The sequence below is a fragment of the Puma concolor genome, chromosome D1 (assembly GCF_028749965.1).
Source record: "Puma concolor isolate L17-30 chromosome D1, mPumCon1.1.hap2, whole genome shotgun sequence".
NCBI lineage: Eukaryota > Metazoa > Chordata > Mammalia > Carnivora > Felidae > Puma > Puma concolor.
Genome location: NC_141676.1, coordinates 101,045,615 through 101,062,416, shown reverse-complemented (window position 1 = coordinate 101,062,416; position 16,802 = coordinate 101,045,615). Strand labels below are relative to the sequence as shown.

The 16,802-nt window shown below is 53.8% G+C and overlaps 2 protein-coding genes across 5 annotated transcripts in view; both read left to right on the top strand.

Annotated features, from left to right (window-relative positions):
• Nucleotides 1-16,802, top strand: part of IL10RA (interleukin 10 receptor subunit alpha) — a 95,925-nt gene that overhangs the window by 76,385 nt on the left and 2,738 nt on the right. The gene's annotated exons all lie outside the window — the stretch shown is intronic.
• Nucleotides 56-16,802, top strand: part of TMPRSS4 (transmembrane serine protease 4) — a 34,050-nt gene continuing 17,303 nt past the window's right edge. Inside the window, exons 1-3 of one of the 4 annotated variants that reach the window (XM_086679008.1) lie at nt 59-355; nt 15,410-15,559; nt 15,752-15,785. Coding sequence is in view for 2 of the 4 variants with exons in the window: in XM_086679006.1 (XP_086535132.1) it covers nt 332-355; nt 15,752-15,785 (58 nt within the window). In the remaining 2 variants the exon portion in view is untranslated. Of the gene's footprint in view, nt 356-15,400; nt 15,560-15,751; nt 15,786-16,802 lie in introns of all 4 variants that reach the window. The other 3 variants (XM_086679007.1, XM_086679006.1, XM_086679005.1) reach the window with 3 other exon arrangements.

The window sequence follows — 16,802 nt, the reverse complement described above, 5'->3', positions numbered from 1 at the left end:
CACGAATGACTCCAGGTGTGTCCCAGCCCCTACAATGGGTGTGAGGTTACAAGACACTTAATCATTCCAGTTTGGCAACTTCACCTGTAGGGTTGTTTTAATCAACTGGCCAGCAGTCCCCAAATCACTCCTGGAATGCAGCGGTGGAGGCAGTGGGGTGCTGAGGGGAGAGGGATGCCTGACACGCGGGACCAACGCCTGCCCTGCACTTAAGGCCTCTTCCGGCCAGTGCTGCCCAGGGCGGCTCTGACCCGCGGACCAGCCAGGGCCTGATCCAAGGAGGTCCTCCTCCCGACAGGCTGCCGACCTCAGCTCCGGCCTGTAGAGAAATATGGAAGATCGCAGAACCGGCATGGTGAGTGTGGGGGTCCCCTGCTCCGAGTCCTGCGGGAGGGCAGGTCTCCCCAGAAAGGGCCCTTCAAGCAGCCTGAGAGTTTTATAACACCTTCCCGGTTAAAAAAAAAAAAGAGGGGACAGTGAATCACCCCCACATGCCAGCCCTTGCCAGTCTCAGTGCCCGTCTGCCCTCCTCTCCCTTCCCTGCCAGCAGCCCCTGCACCAGCACCGAGGATGCAGGGACACAGAGGCCAGGCTTCCCCTCCCTGATCCTCCTCCTAAATCCTTCATGCTCTTTTGTCCAAGGTCTCCTGGTCTGTTGGCTGGAGGTTGGCACTGTTTTTCCAAGGGCAAGGGGCTGTTTTGCTGGCCCTCTGCCGCCTCCGTGGGGAAATGGACTCCCTTTCTTCCTACAGAAAACAAGGGACAGTTGCCTCAAAACAATCTAAGGTGTTTGTGGAGATCCACTTGGCCTCTTTTTAGACCCTGCCCTCTCTCCTCCTCCTCCGAACGCCCAGAGCACCTGCACTATCTTGGGACAAAGAGAATCAGTCCCATCTCTCAAGGACATCTGAGGACAGGGAGGGGAAGAGATCATATCCGAGTCTGAGGTGGAACTCAGGGAATCTTTCCATCTCTAATTCTTGGCAAAGATGCTGCAGTTGCCCAAAAACCAACACGAAAACGAAAGGGGAGGAAGGGGAAGCTTTCCGTCCAAGGGGAACAGAGGTGACCTGCTGGGGCCCCCCAAGTGGCATTCTCCTGGCAAAACTCTAGACCCAGGGCTGGGGTAGCTGAGGATCAGAGAGGGGAAGGGCTTGCCTGCTTTCCTCTGTGATCCAGCCAGGATGGAAGCACCAGCTTCCCACAGCCCCATCCAAGGAAGCACCTAGAAGCCAAGCCTGTGTGCCTAGAAGCTGCATCCTGCTGGGCTCTCAGGAGAGAAAGGAGGCACTGCCTGCCTGAGCGGCTGTGAGCTGCTCGTTGGTGACACCGAGGCGGTCTGAGTGCCTCTCGAGGGAGTGACGTGGGAGGGGGCAGTTTCTAAGGCACTTAACCAGAGCACAAACTGTAAAATCAAAAGGTCGAACGGCCAGCTCCCTTCTTAGCGTATTATTCTTGAGACTTTGCTCTTCCTGAGACTCATTTTCTTCCTCTGTAAAATGGGAATCTTATCCATGCCACGCCTATGTATGCCGAAGGCCAGTGGAACGATTGGGCTAGTAAGCCTAAGGATGTGGGGCCAAAGAGGAATCCCCTCCAGGAAGTGACAGGTGGGCGGCATGGCCCCACTGAACTTCACCAGCCAGGCAAGGAGCTGGGCGTTGCTGGCAGTGGCATTGCCGGGGTCCCGGGTAGGAGCAGAGAGCTTCTGGCCCCTGAGCCAGCCGTGAAACCACCTGTGCCTAATAACCCAGTCATTTCCCTCTAATGAGGCTGGGAGGGCCATAGCGCCCAGCCCTGGGGAAAGATGAAACAATTCATGCTGGGGCCCAGCCCTTCCTTCCCCCTCCCCGCCTCTTCTCACCCCTGCCAGCCCCGCCCTGGACAGACAAGTCCTGCAGTTACTACCTCATAGCAGTGGGCAGAGGTCTGAGCCCCATCTCTGTCCCCGAGGGGAATGTTTCCCTTGATATTTCAGCTGCGGCTGAGGCCTGGAGGGAAGCCTGGGTCCCTGGGACTGGCCATCCTGGTCTTGACTCCTTACTGCCCACGAGGCCCCAGACAGACCACGAGCCACCAGAGTGGAGTATTAAACACCCGAGGTCAGTCCCAGCCCTCTGGCTGCTCTAGAGGAAGCAGGTTCTTCCTTCCCTCTCCCCTTTTCCAGCTGGTTCAGAGCAAGGAGTTTGCTAGGCTTGGCCGGGACTCAGGAATGTGCCAGGTCAGTGGGCCAGCCTGCGGCAGTTGGGGGTCTAGGAGCTCGGGCAGGCCCACCACTCAGCCCTGGTGATGCCATCCTGGGCTCCGGAAAGACCCTAGAGGGTAAGCTCGGCAAAGAAGGGCTAAGGCCCCTGCCTGCTCCCCCAGTGCCCTCCCTACCTGGGTGGGGGGCTTGCTGCTGCTGTGACCCCCGAAGTAGCTCCCTCCATGTAGCCATTTAATCAGTCCCTACAACTGGCCAGCCTCCCGAAGGCAGCAAGGGGGACACAAGGGTAAAATGCCCTGGTTCTGCCCTGGAGCTTCCCCAAATCCGGAGGAAGGAGAGCTCCTTAAGCCAAGGATCCAAAGAGACTGTGGCAAGTCCAATACCAGAGGTGATGACAAGGGACTCCTAGAGCAGAGAAGGCAGTGAATCCTCTCCAGGGTGGTTGTGAAGTTGTCCCAGAAGAAACAGTATTTGCACTGGAACTTGAAGGATGAACAGGCTCTCTCCAGGCAGATAGGGTGGGAAGCGGCGGGTGGGGGAGAGTAAGGGGGAAAATGGGGGGGGGGGGACATAAAAACGGGTGTCAGGAACTCTGGACAAACTTGGCAGGAGATGGCAGGAGATGGCATGAGACAGAGGCTCTCAGGCCTGAGAATCTGCATTTCACATTTCCCAGCAGCTCCCCCCGGGGCTTACTTCTTGCTCACCTAAAAACATCTACCCAATAACACCCCTCAAATGCCCAAGCAACCATCCCCAAGATGGTGAATTCCTCACAACCTAAAATGCATTCGGCTGCCACGTTTTCATGTAAACGTGTGGCCGCCAGACTGGGAGCTTCTTGAGGACTGGGTTTTTCCCACTTTTAGCCCCAAACCTGACACAGGGCCTGACACACAATAGCCATGTGATGAATGCTTGTGAGTGAATAACAAGTAAGTGACAAAAGACTGAATTCCCAGAACCTGCTGATGTATCGGACACTGATAACAAAGTCAGTCAAGTTTGACTGGAAAAGATGCCAGAACCTACCAGGGGTGTCACCAAAGTGCTTTCATCCCAATCAGGGCGGGGGGGGGCGGGGGGGCGGGGGGGGGGGAGACGTGGGGGGCGGGGGGGGGCGGAGGTGGAGAGAGACAAGCCCAAGCCTGTCTGGAAACCCCAGGGACTGGAAAGAGAGTCTGAGCAGAACCAATGTGGCAATCCCTCTGCGACGTGCTCGACTCCACCTCACAGCCTGCGGCTCTGTCTTGATTACAGCAGAGAAATCTGTAAACAAGCCTCAAAACCGCAACACCCCTCCCCTACCACTCCTTCCCAAAGCAGCTTCCAGCTCCCCGGCATAATCCATGCACAAGCAGGGACGCGCACGCACGGGGTAGCGGATGAATGGAACGCTTGAGGGAGGGGGGCGAGAGGCTGAGACGGCACCTGTCCGGGGCGGCAGCGGTCTCCCGTTGTGCCGTGTCCCGCACGTCGGTCAGGCTGGCCTCTGCCTGCTGGTGTGGCTGAGCTCGCCACAGGGTTAGGCACTTCCTGGGATCTCAATTTCTCCTTTACAATACGTATTCACTCGTTCGTTCGTCGCGTGTTCCTCAAGCATCAACTGCGTGCCAGGCACTGGCAAGACTCCGGAAGGTTCAGAGAAGAGCACACACAAGCGAAGCCCTCGGTTCCGTACAGATGGAACAGAGGCAGAGCCGAGTGCTGACCCCACCCCAGGCAGAACAGGCCACTTATTCACCCACAGACCTCAACACAAAGACGATGATGCAGCTGAGGTCACCCCACCCCAGCCTACTCTCCCCCTGACACCGGGGCCTTCTCTCATGATCACGTCTCTGATCCCCAGGGAGGAGGGTACCCTGCCAGGCCATCGGGAGCACCTCTCCCGGTGAGTAGGACTCGCTGAATGTGTCACCCCTACCTGAACGCAGCAAGTGCAGCCTGAGAAACACATTCACCTCCCGAATCTCCCCGCATCTTACACCAGCCGAGACATCATGATCCTCGTTCTAGAGATGAGAAATGCCAAGACTCGGGAGGCTCATGACTTGAAAGGGTCACTCCGCCAAGATCTCTAAGTTCTGGGACTTCAATATCAAGGGCTCAGATTTTTTCATAATGCCCTCCTTCTCCTCCCAGATGTGAACCCATAGACCTGAACTTGAGACTAGACCTCGAACTTGAACTTGCAGTGGAAACTGCAGAGCCAGGGAGCCCCGTATCTCCCTACCTAGAAGCTGATCAACTTTGTAATATAAAGTGTGCATTGAGTGAAGACCGTATCAGCTGGCGTGACCAAGTGGAGGAAAGACAATGTCCTTTCTGTCCAGAGACCTTCATCCCTCACTACCCTGCCAAAGGTCACTAGGAGGAAAAGAACACACGGCAAAGGAAACCAATGGACAGAATTAACTTAGACTTTCAAGAATACCAGGGAAAAGCTGCATACCCAAAGCCACTTGGGAAAAAAACACGCAAGTTACCATGAGATTACTGAGGATAGAAAACTAAGTGAGAGAGAGGAAATTATAAGTAAATCAGGCTTTGGACTAGTCTTCTCTGTGGGAGGAGGCAACAGAAGCTGCAGGCTAACATCAAGCGAGCTCTTTGGAGTCACAGGCCCTCAGGAAAGGACCTTAGAGGTCTTCTTGGTCAACGTTTTCCCCAAATTTGTTTCAGCCTCAGAGCCTGTTGCCCAGCAAAATCTAACCTAGAACCCCCACATGGAAAACAGACCCCCACCCACTCCTGCCCTGCCTCCCTCCTCTTGCAACAACCTCATGGGTCTCCATCAAGTCCCCAGGGGTGCCATAGAGCTCTCATCTGGCCTTGCCCTGTCTACTGTGGACATCTACATGAGCTTCTACTCACACACCTTCTGTTGCTTAGATGATCTGCCCTTCACTGAGAGAGAGAGTGAGGAGAGGGAGAGAGAGAGGAGGGGGAGAGAGGGAGGGAGGGGGGAGAGAGAGAGGAGGGGGGAGAGAGAGAGGGAGGGGGGAGAGAGAGGGAGGGGGGAGAGAGAGAGGGAGGGGGGAGAGAGAGAGGGAGGGAGGGGGGAGAGAGAGAGGGAGGGGGGAGACAGAGAGGGAGGGGGGAGACAGAGAGGGAGGGGGGAGACAGAGAGGGAGGGGGGAGACAGAGAGGGAGGGGGGAGACAGAGAGGGAGGGGGGAGACAGAGAGGGAGGGGGAGACAGAGAAGGAGGGGGGAGACAGAGAAGGAGGGGGGAGACAGAGAAGGAGGGGGGAGACAGAGAAGGAGGGGAGAGACAGAGAGGGAGGGGGGAGACAGAGACAGAGACAGAGAGAGAGATCTTTCCTTTCTGTAAGTCCCTCATTCATCCTGGGCATCCCTTTGGCCACTTCCTTGACACAGCCCTCCACATGGTCAAGGACCACGTTTGTGCTACCAAAGGTCTTTGCTTCTCTGGCCTGAAGCCTCCTCCCTTTGTTCAGAGAGAGGTCAGGTGACATCTCAGGACACCTAACTGCCCTGGCGCCTCTCCACCCAGTGCGCTCCACTGCATTCATTGATTCCCTCCTGAAGGCAGGCCTCTGGGCCCAGTGAAATCACAGAAATGGCCACCATCTGCCCAGCACCTGTTACGTGTGAGGCCCCCTGCCAGGCTCTTCCCACTAATAACTAATGATTTTTTAGCATGGGCATGCCAAGCCCTTACTAGCTTCTATAGTAATAGTTCTATGGTGATAGTTATTAATTACTTATAAGAAGTAACAGAACATATGCTTCATGGGCACAAGGACTTTGCCTTTTTTATTCACTGCTGTATAACCAGCCCCCAGAACAGTGCTTCACTGGATGGATAAAATAGTCTTATTGTTGTTATTATTTTTTTTTAACGTTTATTTATTTTTGAGACAGAGAGAGACAGAGCATGAGCAGGGGAGGGACAGAGAGAGAGGGAGACACAGAATCTGAAACAGGCTCCAGGCTCTGAGCAGTCAGCACAGAGCCTGACGCGGGGCTTGAACCCACGGACCGCGAGATCATGACCTGGGCTGAAGTCAGATGCCCAACTGACCGAGCCACCCAGGCGCCCCTGTTGTTATTTTTATTGTTACTGACATTTATCGCATTCTTACTGTATACCAGGCAATGCGCTATAGGCTACGCATATTTGGGTCTCATTAAGACGACTTAGAATCAATCTCTCTGTCGCACGCACGCACACATGTGGCTCCCAGTGCCTAAATAACTTGCGTAGCCAACGGCAGACGGGAGAGGAAAATCTTACGAAGCCTCACTGAGTTACCGAGTGGGCAGGAAAGGTGGTCAAAGTGGTAAAAGGGAGCTTCGGTTATGTAATCACCAAGCACTAGCTGCAGAGAAGTCACTGGAACACCACGGCAGCACTCTTTATGGGATCACGAGTTCGGAGTTCACAGGAGAGGCCCAGGAGTCACTGCAGACGTTGGCCAGGAGACGGCGGCTCTTTGCTGCAGCAGCCAAGCCAGCCCCCTGGGGCTGCTTCCCCGGGAGCATCCAGAACAAGTGAGAACACTCAGTCCTGCCCTTGAACAGCATCGCCATGCACACCCTCCTTGAACGCCATGTGGAGGTCTGCTCCCCAAGCCTCCAAGGTAATTGGAGCTGAGGGCAATGCCCAAGCACTAAATTTAAATTTGTCTCTATGCTGAGCATCTCACCAGGGTCACTACCTTGTTGATCCTCACCCACAACATCAGGAGGCAGATCACACTCTACCCACTTTACAGATGAGGAAACGAACGTGTCAGAAGCACATGAGTGGTCAGGGCCAGAGCTGGACTCAGGCCAGAGCCCCCGACACAGAGCTCGGAAGAGCAGACACAGGGTCAACCCTCCATCTGCCCAGAGCAGCTGAGACCCCTCGAACTGCAAAGACCAACCGAGGGTGACCATGAGGAAGTCTGTGAAATCACGAGAGGACCAGACAGGGTTCCTATGACCTTGAAAACGCGCGTCATCACTGGCAGGTAGAACCCTTCCCACAACCTCTCTCTCTCTCGCTCTCTCTGGTCTTATCATCACAGGTTTATCACACCCACTTCCAAAAGCAGAAACGGGGTCCGGGAGATGTTAAGTGATTTGCCCAAGGTTGCTGAGCGGGTAAATTGTAGAGTTCGACTTTGTGACCCCAGAGCCCCTCTTCTCACCCCACTACTTAAAGGGCAATTTGGAATAAGCAGAAGAGAGCATGATTTTTCAAATGCAGTATAAAATTCACGGGATTCTTTTATAAACGCCAGACTCTACCTGGGATGGCAGCTCTTTAGTTCAGGTAAATTGCAGTGTTTGGAAACAACCCTCCCCCAAACTTTAGGCTCCATCAGCACCACCTAAAGGCAAACCTCCAAGAGTCCCCATCAGGCAAACCCCTGGGGTCGTCTTCGATCTGAGCGGCCTGACTCCTGACGGCTCCCTCATGGCCCCTCAGCCACTGCCCAGGCAGCGCCCTCGGGTGTGCAAAGGTCCTCCTTTCCAACAGACCTTCCTGGGAGGGAAGGCGGGGCAGGATTGGCCCGCCACCCTAGGGCAGAAAGTAAGTAGAATGAAATAGAATGGTGGAGAACTCAGGCTGCAGAGAACGGGGCTACTTCCCCACCCCTGCACCACGAGAAGGACCTTGGAGGGATTGGTACCTGTTAGAGGTAACAATAGCATCACCTGGAGGCAAGGTCAACTCAACCCAACGGGCATGTGCTAATACCTCACTCTGGCACGTCACATTGTCTTGCCACGTGACCCGGGGAGAGACAACAGGACGAGTCCGTGCCTCGGTTTCCCCATTTGTGAAACAAGAATAGCTGCTATACCTTCAACCTCGCCCGTAACCCCAGCTGGAATCAAGAGCTACGCCTAAACACAAGGTCTGATCCGCAGAGGAGGGCAGCTGAGCAGCAGGCTGGCAGCAGAATAATGGCAGGTCACCCGACACCTCCCGGCTGCCCCAGGCCCCGCCCTGGAGCCATTATGTGCCGCCGTGGGGGTCGAGGTGCTCGGCTCCGATTGCCAACAGGTCAGCACCTATGTGGCTTAGAACAAGGCCCAGCGGTTTCTCATGTAGCAGCCGAGGCGGAGGTTAGCCCTGAAGGAAAACGCGCCGCCGTGGGCACCTGGCACAAGGCAGAGCGAGTGAGAACGTTCGCAGAGACCCCTGCAAGGGAGAGCTTGGTTACCCACCTGTGTGTGGCCCCGGATGGGGGGGGGGGGGTGGGGGACCTGTCTGGATAGTTCCGAAGGTCCTGGAGAGCCGGCCTGATTTTCCATCTCTGAGAACTTTCCGTACACTCAGGGCTGCCGTGTCACAGCCAGGCCCATCTCCAGAAACTCATACCCCCCTCTTGTGACTCACAACCGCCCAGCCCTCATGGCCCCGCTCCCCGCCTTACCTGTCATGGCTGAAGCACCCAAGACAGAGGGTACTTGCTCAGCCCCGGTCAAGGCATCAAACAGCCCTATCTCTGCTGTAGGTGGAGAGCTCACAGCCACCTGCTGCCAGGTCGGGAGCGGGATGTGTTTTCGGGGTCAGGGAACCGTGCAAGGCACCCTCGGAGCAGCCCCTGAGCCAGCCAGTGGCCGAGCCCTTCTCTGCGACAAAGAGCAACCTCTGGATCTCCTGGCACACCCGAGAACTCTCCCCACCTGGTCCCCTGGGTCGCCCCTGCTGCCGTGTCCCTGACCTCAGCAACACAGCCGCCACCTGCTAGAGCCACCAGAAGGCCTGTTTATCTCATCACCTAGCAACAGCAGCATCCCTGCCTCTAGCCTCTAGGTGTTCCCCAGGAGACCGTGGGAAGCTGGGGCTGGAGCCCCCATGGGAGCCTGAGATTGTCACACACCAGAGGTGGGCCAGAAAGCCCCTCACCGCGGGCCTCTGCTTCTCTCCCTTCCTCTACACCCCCGGTCATCCAAGCTCTGTCCCTGTGGACTTCTTTCCAGAACAAAGAAGCTCAGAGTCAGCACTGCAGAGAGGAACAGAGAAATAAGGCCCAGGGGGCAGGCTGCCTGGCAAGGAGAGCAGACAAAAGAGCTGGCCAGGCCTTCTGTTCCCTCGGCCTCTACAAGCGGTCACCTCCGCTTCCCCTCATTATTAGGCTGGTGGAGCGCCTGCCTGTTTCGGTGTGTGATTATTAACCCTCTTACCCACTTTACCATCCCTCAAAGAGAGTTTCCAATCACCCTGCGGTCCAGAGAGGTTGAGGGGTGTTCCCAAGGCCACACAGGGAGTCACAAGACAAGGCAGGAAGAGAACTTCTACTCCCCGGGCCGGTCTTCTGGGTCGTCTCTGCAGCACACTTAAAAACAAGAGCTGCCTGGTGTCCGGGTTCATCACCTCTGAGCTGGAAGGTTAAAGCCGAGCTAAACCCGATCAGGATTCTCCAAGATCTGCAACACCAGGGGCTGAGGGGAAGCGAGGGGAGGAGGAGGAGCGGAGAAATGTGCAAACCTAACGGAAGAGAGGGAGGAAGGGACGCTGAGGACAGTGAAGTCCCTGCTATTGGCACCAAGCAAGGCAGCGCCTACCCCAGATAAGGGGACTTCTGACCCTCGTTCTTGGAAGACTCGGCAGAGCCAGGAACCAAGCAGACAGGGGTTTGCCTTCAAACCGATGAAGGGCGGAGGAGATGCCGGGGTGACCTCTGCACGGCAACCGTACGCTAACTATATGCAACCGGACTTGGTGCCAGGGAGTAGAGAACCGAAAGGACCCAGTGCCAGCTAATGTCACTTCCCGAAATAGGTTTCTGCAACTGGATAGGGGAGGTGGGGGTGAAAACAATAGTCCACCGAGTCCAAAACCCTGGCCCCAAGAGCTGGATCAGTTACTTACTTGCTCTGAGGCTATAGCAGCCACTTAATCTACATGGGGCTTGGTTTTCTCTTCTGGAAAATGGGGACAGTTTCTCAGAGTTGTTTTGAAGATTAAAAGGGACAGCACTGGGGTACCTGGGTGACTCAGTTGGTTACGTATCCGACTTTTCATTTCAGCTCAGGTCACGATCTCCCGGTATGTGGGACTGAGCCCTGCATTGGGCTCTGCACTGACAGCACAGAGCCTGCTTGGGGTGCTCTCTCTCAAAATAAGTATTTTTTAGGGGCGCCTGGGTGGCTCAGTCGGTTAAGCCTCCGGCTTCGGCTCGTGTCATGATCTCGCGGTTCGTGAGTTTGAGCCCCGCGTCGGGCTCTGTGCTGACAGCTCAGAGCCTGGAGCCTGCCTCAGATTCTGTGTCTCCTCCTCTCTCTCTGCCCCTCCCCTGCTCATGCTCTGTCTCTGTCTCTCTCTCCCTCTCAAGAGTAAATAAACTTAAAAAAAATTTTTTTTTAATATTTTTTTAAAAAGGGACAGCATTTACGAAAGATACCGTAAGCTCTGTAATAATCCCCAAATGCAGTAGTTAATTGTTCTGCCTCAACCTTTGGGTTTTGGATTAACGTCTTTTTGTGACCAGTGACCAACTGAAAAACAGGGAAAGGTGATTCTCTGAGCAATGAGGCAATCAGTAGGTGATTTTCTGCCTTCTAACAACCACCTGCTAACTTCTCCTTCCCCCCTCCCCACCCCCACCTTGTCCAGTCCAGCACTCCTGGGCTCTGGGGGCCCAGGCATTCCTGCCCTTCCATTGTAATCCAGACAGCAGGAGCTTCCTTCCCAGATGAACCCCTAAGTCGGACACCGGTTGGGCTGGACCCATGAGTCAGGGCTCTGTAGCAGACTGAATCAACACAGCAGACAGGCCTGCCCCTCCAGCAGCCCCAACAACACGGGAAAGGCCGGTGCCTTTCCTAGGGTTGGGCTGGGCTTGGACTGTGGCAGTTGTGGTCTGAGGCTGAGTTCAAGTTGGAGATAAACTGAGACACCTCGCACAAGGCAGAAGGCAGCACAGTTGGTCTTGGGTGGCCTCTCAATCTCCTTCCCTCTGTCAACTCCAGGGCTAGGCATCTCCCCCATCTGGCCTGTTATTGGAAATGAGGGAGTTGCCTGGGATGGTCCTCAGAACCCCTTTCAGCTCTGTGCCCTCTGATCACGGCATAGACTCACCCAGTGATGGGGGATGGCCAGGCTCCTGAATCTTACCTGGTGCCCTCGTCTCTCAGCCCCAGCTCGGGATGGATTCTGGACTGAAAGGCAACACAGCTACCATGCGTCCCCTCCCATCTCCACCCTCCTCAGGAAGGTCATTGACATGGACATTCCCCAGTTGCCACTCTTAGACCTAAGTGTGCCCACCTCCCTGCCCATGACCCCGGATGCTTGTGACCTTCAGCAGCTCCCCTTCCCAGAAGTTTAGCAACCCAGCATCTCTGATCTCACTGTGTCCGAGATGTGTGCCAGAGAAGCTTCCAGAAAGCCAAAGAGCAGGCCACTTGACAGAAGAACTTGGGCAGCATGAGAGTCAGAGTAGAGCTCAGGAGGATGGGAAGATAGGAGTTTGTCTCCTTAACCCCTCAGCACAGCCAGGCAACTGCTTTTTTATTTTCTCTTTGAACCTCAGGTGCACACCACAGGACAAATCCTACTCCTGGATTCATGCCATTTTCTTTTTCCACTGTCGGTCCCTGCAGGGCCCCCTTGTAACTCTCCAGCTCATTAGATGGCTCTAACAATGTAAGCCTCCATAAATCCACCTCCCCAGACAAAAGCTGCATCTAACCATGAGATTCCCCTGCGCCCCCCCCCACCCCAACACACACATTCCCTCCCCTGCTCAGGTGGGTGGGCAAGTCTGATGTTTAATAATTCAGCAAATACTGATTATGTACCTTTGTGAGGCCAGGAAATGTGCTAGGAGCCCCCTTGAAAGTAAGCACCATCCCCAACCCCATGTTGATCATTTCCTTGCTCCCTTATGAAAAAGATTCTGTGTTACATGTCATCTTTTGGGATTTGCTTTTTCCTCTAACGTTAAATTACTAATGCCGTCCATACTATTCTGTGGCCCCATGGTTCATTTTGACGGCAGTATAATATTCCATTGTATGCATATGCCACCGTCAGCTTCTTCAAGGCTGGCCTGGGACTGAGCCCTGAAACCAGGATACTTTCCTTAAGTCTTTCGCTCAACAAATATTGATTAAACACCCACTCTATGCTGGGCATCGTAGGAGACACCTGGGATGCCATAATTACCGATTAGTCACAGTCTGTAATTCAAGCTTGTGGTTTTGATTTAGTTTATTTTCTGTTTTCAAAAAGGTGTGGGATGTTTTCTGTGCAAACACACTGTTCCGTGGGCCACCGTCGAACACGTATCAGCTAAAGGGGCACTGAGGTCACTTCCACTCACAGACGAGGAACCAAGAGAGCGCAGACTGTAAGCCTCTTTTGTTCCCTCTGTGTCTCAGCCCCCAGCACAGTTCAGGGCCCGTCAAAGGCAAACAGTCAATATTTGCTGAATTAATAATAAACAAAAGAGACTCGCCCTACCTACCTCAACTAACGCAGGCATGTAAGCACAGGAAGACTGAGTGAAAAAGAATGAGCGGACAGGGAAGGGCCACTAAATGGGTGTTCTTGACCCCTCTAACCTGCCCCCCCCCCCCCCGCAGCCCTTGTATCTCAGCAAATACCTTCCTACCTGCTCACTCAAGACCGAAGAGCGTCCAACCCACTGGCCACGGCTGCCGCTTTTTCTCTTCCAAACACACGGTGACTTTCCCCACCACCACCCTGGTTCTCCCTCCTCTTGCCCTTGCTGATCTTCTGTCCCTCCCGTGTCAACCTTGCTCCTCCCTGTCATTCAGATCTCAGCCCGGAGGCTGTCCCTAACCACCCTGGCCCCTTCCCTAGGCCTCCGGCCCTAAGCACCCACCAGGCGTGCTCTCCCATGGCCCACTTCACTCTGCATGGCACCTGCCACTCGGGCTTCATCTGTTCACACCTGCCCTCCCCCTGCCTCCCAACACCCTCTACTCCCCATTCCCCAGAGGTGAGGGCAGGACAGGCCCGGCCCGGCCTGTCTGGGCACCTCTCCTGTCCTATTGTACTTATTTATTTGTCTTTGAATCCACAGCCCCTAGAGCAGGGCCTGGTCAAATATTTAATTGAACACTTAACTACCCATACTGGTTATCAGACAGCTGGTATCCTTTGCACCCCTGAACTTGAACTGAGTCAGACAAAAGAATCTGGTGAAGCGTTACACGCCAAGATGTAGATTAAGTACCGTTGATGTTGTTGTTACCCAACTCTGCAGCCACAGCAATGCAGTGGTGCAGGATTTGTGCTCATCTGTATCCTGGAAATAGTCCCCACCCAGGCCCTGGAGACAGTGGAGGGGAGGTGGCTGGGAGTCATCCACAGGACAGAGCCCAGAGTCCAGTTCCCTCGAACAACCATTTATCCGGTCTTTTGCTGGGGACGAGCCCGGTGCAAAATTCTGAGGGCACAAAGGCAATAAGTGGGTGCCCAGTGGGAAAGTGCTGCAGCAAATGCCAGGGGGCCCAGGAGGGAAGGGAGCTCCCACGCGTGAGCCAGCCCCTTTCCGCTCCACGTCTCACTTTCACGTCTCATGGTAGCATTTCCGAGTAGGTGTCATTTCCCCCACTTTGAGGAGGGTGAACGTGAAGCTCGGAGAGGTTAACCATCCTACACCCAAGGCTCACACGTAATAAGATGCAGGACCTATATTCCAACTCAGCCCCTGCGAACTCCACAGCCTGCTGTCTCTGCTATGTCCCCCAGCAGCCCAAGGCCCCACGTCACCGAAGGGCCAAGCCAGGCACGTCCCTCCAGCAGGTTAGAGAGTCCGGGAGATAAGGAAGGGGCTCCCTCTCCCAAAGACCATGTCTGCCACGCTCAGCCACGGCAAACACCAGGGACACGCACACACCCCCACCAGACCTAATCTGGGACCCCCACACAGGGGTTAGAAGCAGCCCGGTCACTCCCAAACAGGACTAGAAAAACTCCCAGGCAGAAGTGTTCGGGGTCCTGCAACTCTTCCACCGGCCAGTGGAACCGTCATGACCTCAGCACAATGGGCAGACCGGTCCCAGGATGGAGACCCAGACCTCACGCAGGCCCGCCGCTCCCCCAGCCCAAGGACTCCAGATCCTGTACCAGCTGGAGACGGAGCAGAGAGGAGAGATTTCTGGGAGGAACAAGAGTGAGGCATGAGCCTTGGCAGTCCCCCCGCACCCACTGCTTCCCCTAAACCTTCGCTTTGCAGGAAAGGGGGTGTATGGACTTCGTATGTGAGCCCTGCGTGCGCGGCTCCTGTGTGTGACCCTGTGTGGCTGTGTGTGTGCCGAGTGCACACGTGAAGTGGTATAAGTGGAAGAACAGAGGCTTGTGTGTATTTGGGGATGTGTGTCAATGGTGACCTAAGGCGACACTTGCAGAAATGCCGTAGTGCTCTCGTATGGCTTTTTGTGTGCTTGTAAATAACTGATGTCATGATGTCATGACACGCATTCAGTCAAGTACTCAGATCTAAAGTATCCCCCCTCCGTGAATGTTCAACATATGTACCCCCGTGTAACCAACACTTCAATCAAGATCTATGTGTTTTCTAATATTCCGGAAGGTTCCATCATGCTGCTTCCAATAACTGCCCCACCCCCCAGTGGTAATCCCTATTCTGACTTGTGTCACCATAGATTAACTTTACCTTGTGAAATTCATATATATGAAATAGTGAATATATTCTCCTGTGTCGCATTTCTTTCCTTCATCATTAGGTCTATGAGATTCATTACACTTAGCACTAGGTTATGCTTGTCTATTGTTGAAACACATTCCATGATATGAAGATACCACAATTTATGTATCTATTCCACCAATGATGGACGCTGGGTTTTGCCAGTTTTTAGCCATTACGAGTGCAGTCACTACACCCATTCACGTACAGATATTTTGCTAGACACACACCCACTCATTTCTCTTGGCTAATTCCTGGGTCACAGAACCATAGAACAGTCATACAGCATTAGCAGATTCAGCCAAACCATTTCCCAAAGTATCCGTGCTGATACTCCCAACGACAAAGTGTAAGAGCTCCAACTGTTCCACATCTTCGTCAACACTTAGCCCTGTCAGTCTTTTTAATGTTAGCCATTCTGGTGTCCGTGGAGAGCTATCTCATTGCAGTGTGAATTTGCATTTGCCTGGGCGAGTAAGGATACTGAGCGCCTTTTGGCACCGACTGGCCATTGAAGTATCCCCTTTTGTGACGTGTCCAAGTATTTACAGAACTACAACATCGACTGAAGTAGACAAATGGTTGACCAAAACAGCAGAGCAGAGAATCGTCCTCAGAGACTCAGCAATACCACAACCCAACGGCCAGTCATTTCTACAGTTGCCGACTAGTTGCTACAATTAGTAAGCGAGTTGTACCAGGTAATATAGATGCCTAACTGAATTTTATTTTTTGAACCAATTAGGTATCACAGAGCCCACAGAGCCCTCCCCACTTAGATTCAGCAGGAAAAAGGGGATGGAGATAAGAACCAAGAGCCTCCCCTGGGCTCTTAGCCCCAGCTTGACAGGTTCCCTCACTCAACTCACTGACTGTTTTTCCTTCAATTACAGGATCCTGGCAGCGATCAACCCCTGAACAGCTTTGGTAAGCTCAGGTCCGGCTTTCCCTTGACCACCTCAGCCTCCAAGTTTCAATCAGTTACCAGATAGGTACTAAACCCCTCTTGCATGGCCCTCACTGCCACCACCAGCGGCTAAATGGCATGGAAGATATCCATCCACCCACCCATTCATCATTCAACCAAAAAGTATGAAGCAACTCTAAGGTCCAGGATAATTCTAGAAGTAGGAAGCAAATAGGAGAAATAGGACCGACAAACCTAAACCCCCAAAAGCAGTTCTTCTCCAACTCATTGGTTCAGTTTCTGCTTTTCTTATTCATTCAATGACACCGTGGGTGCCTGCCATGTGCCAGGCTCTGGGCTAGGTGCTAGACTAAAGCAGGAGATAAGACAGCCAAGTCCCTGCCCTCGTGAAGTTTACAGTCTGACCATGCTGCCACGGAACAAGCTGGACAAAGCTATTTTCCCTGCTAGACTAGAAAAGTATAGTGTTTGCCTGAATAATTTAAGAGATGAAGTGTTCCCAAATTTAAGGGTTTTTTTTCCCCTCCCATTCCATTTTCTTAAACCATTGATAGCTACTCCTGATAGCCCGCTGTATCAGCGAAACAGGGGAGCAAAGAACAAATTAATACAGCAGATCAACAAGGAATTAACCGATCCCACTTCCTTCAACAATTTCGGGGTCCCAAGTTAATAATGATCGGAAACCACACAATCTCCCACAAGTAAGATGGTACCTACTTTGGAACCAGATATAGCAAAAGACCACAGTGTCCCCAGAGAACACCAGACATCCAAGCGCTCCGCCAGCTGAGAAAGCCCGAGAACTGCCAAACCAGAAAACAAGTTAAATTTGCCACCAACGTCCGTGTGAAGGGAGCTCGAGAGCGAGAGATTAGCGCCAAGTGATCAGAGACCATAGCGTCGTGGGTCGGGCGAGCTTTGACGAAGTCCCCACGGGAGTAAAGGATCAGCAGGAAATGATGGGGGTTTCAGGGGCGGAGGAAAGAACAGGTGCAAAAGTTCAGAGGGAAGAA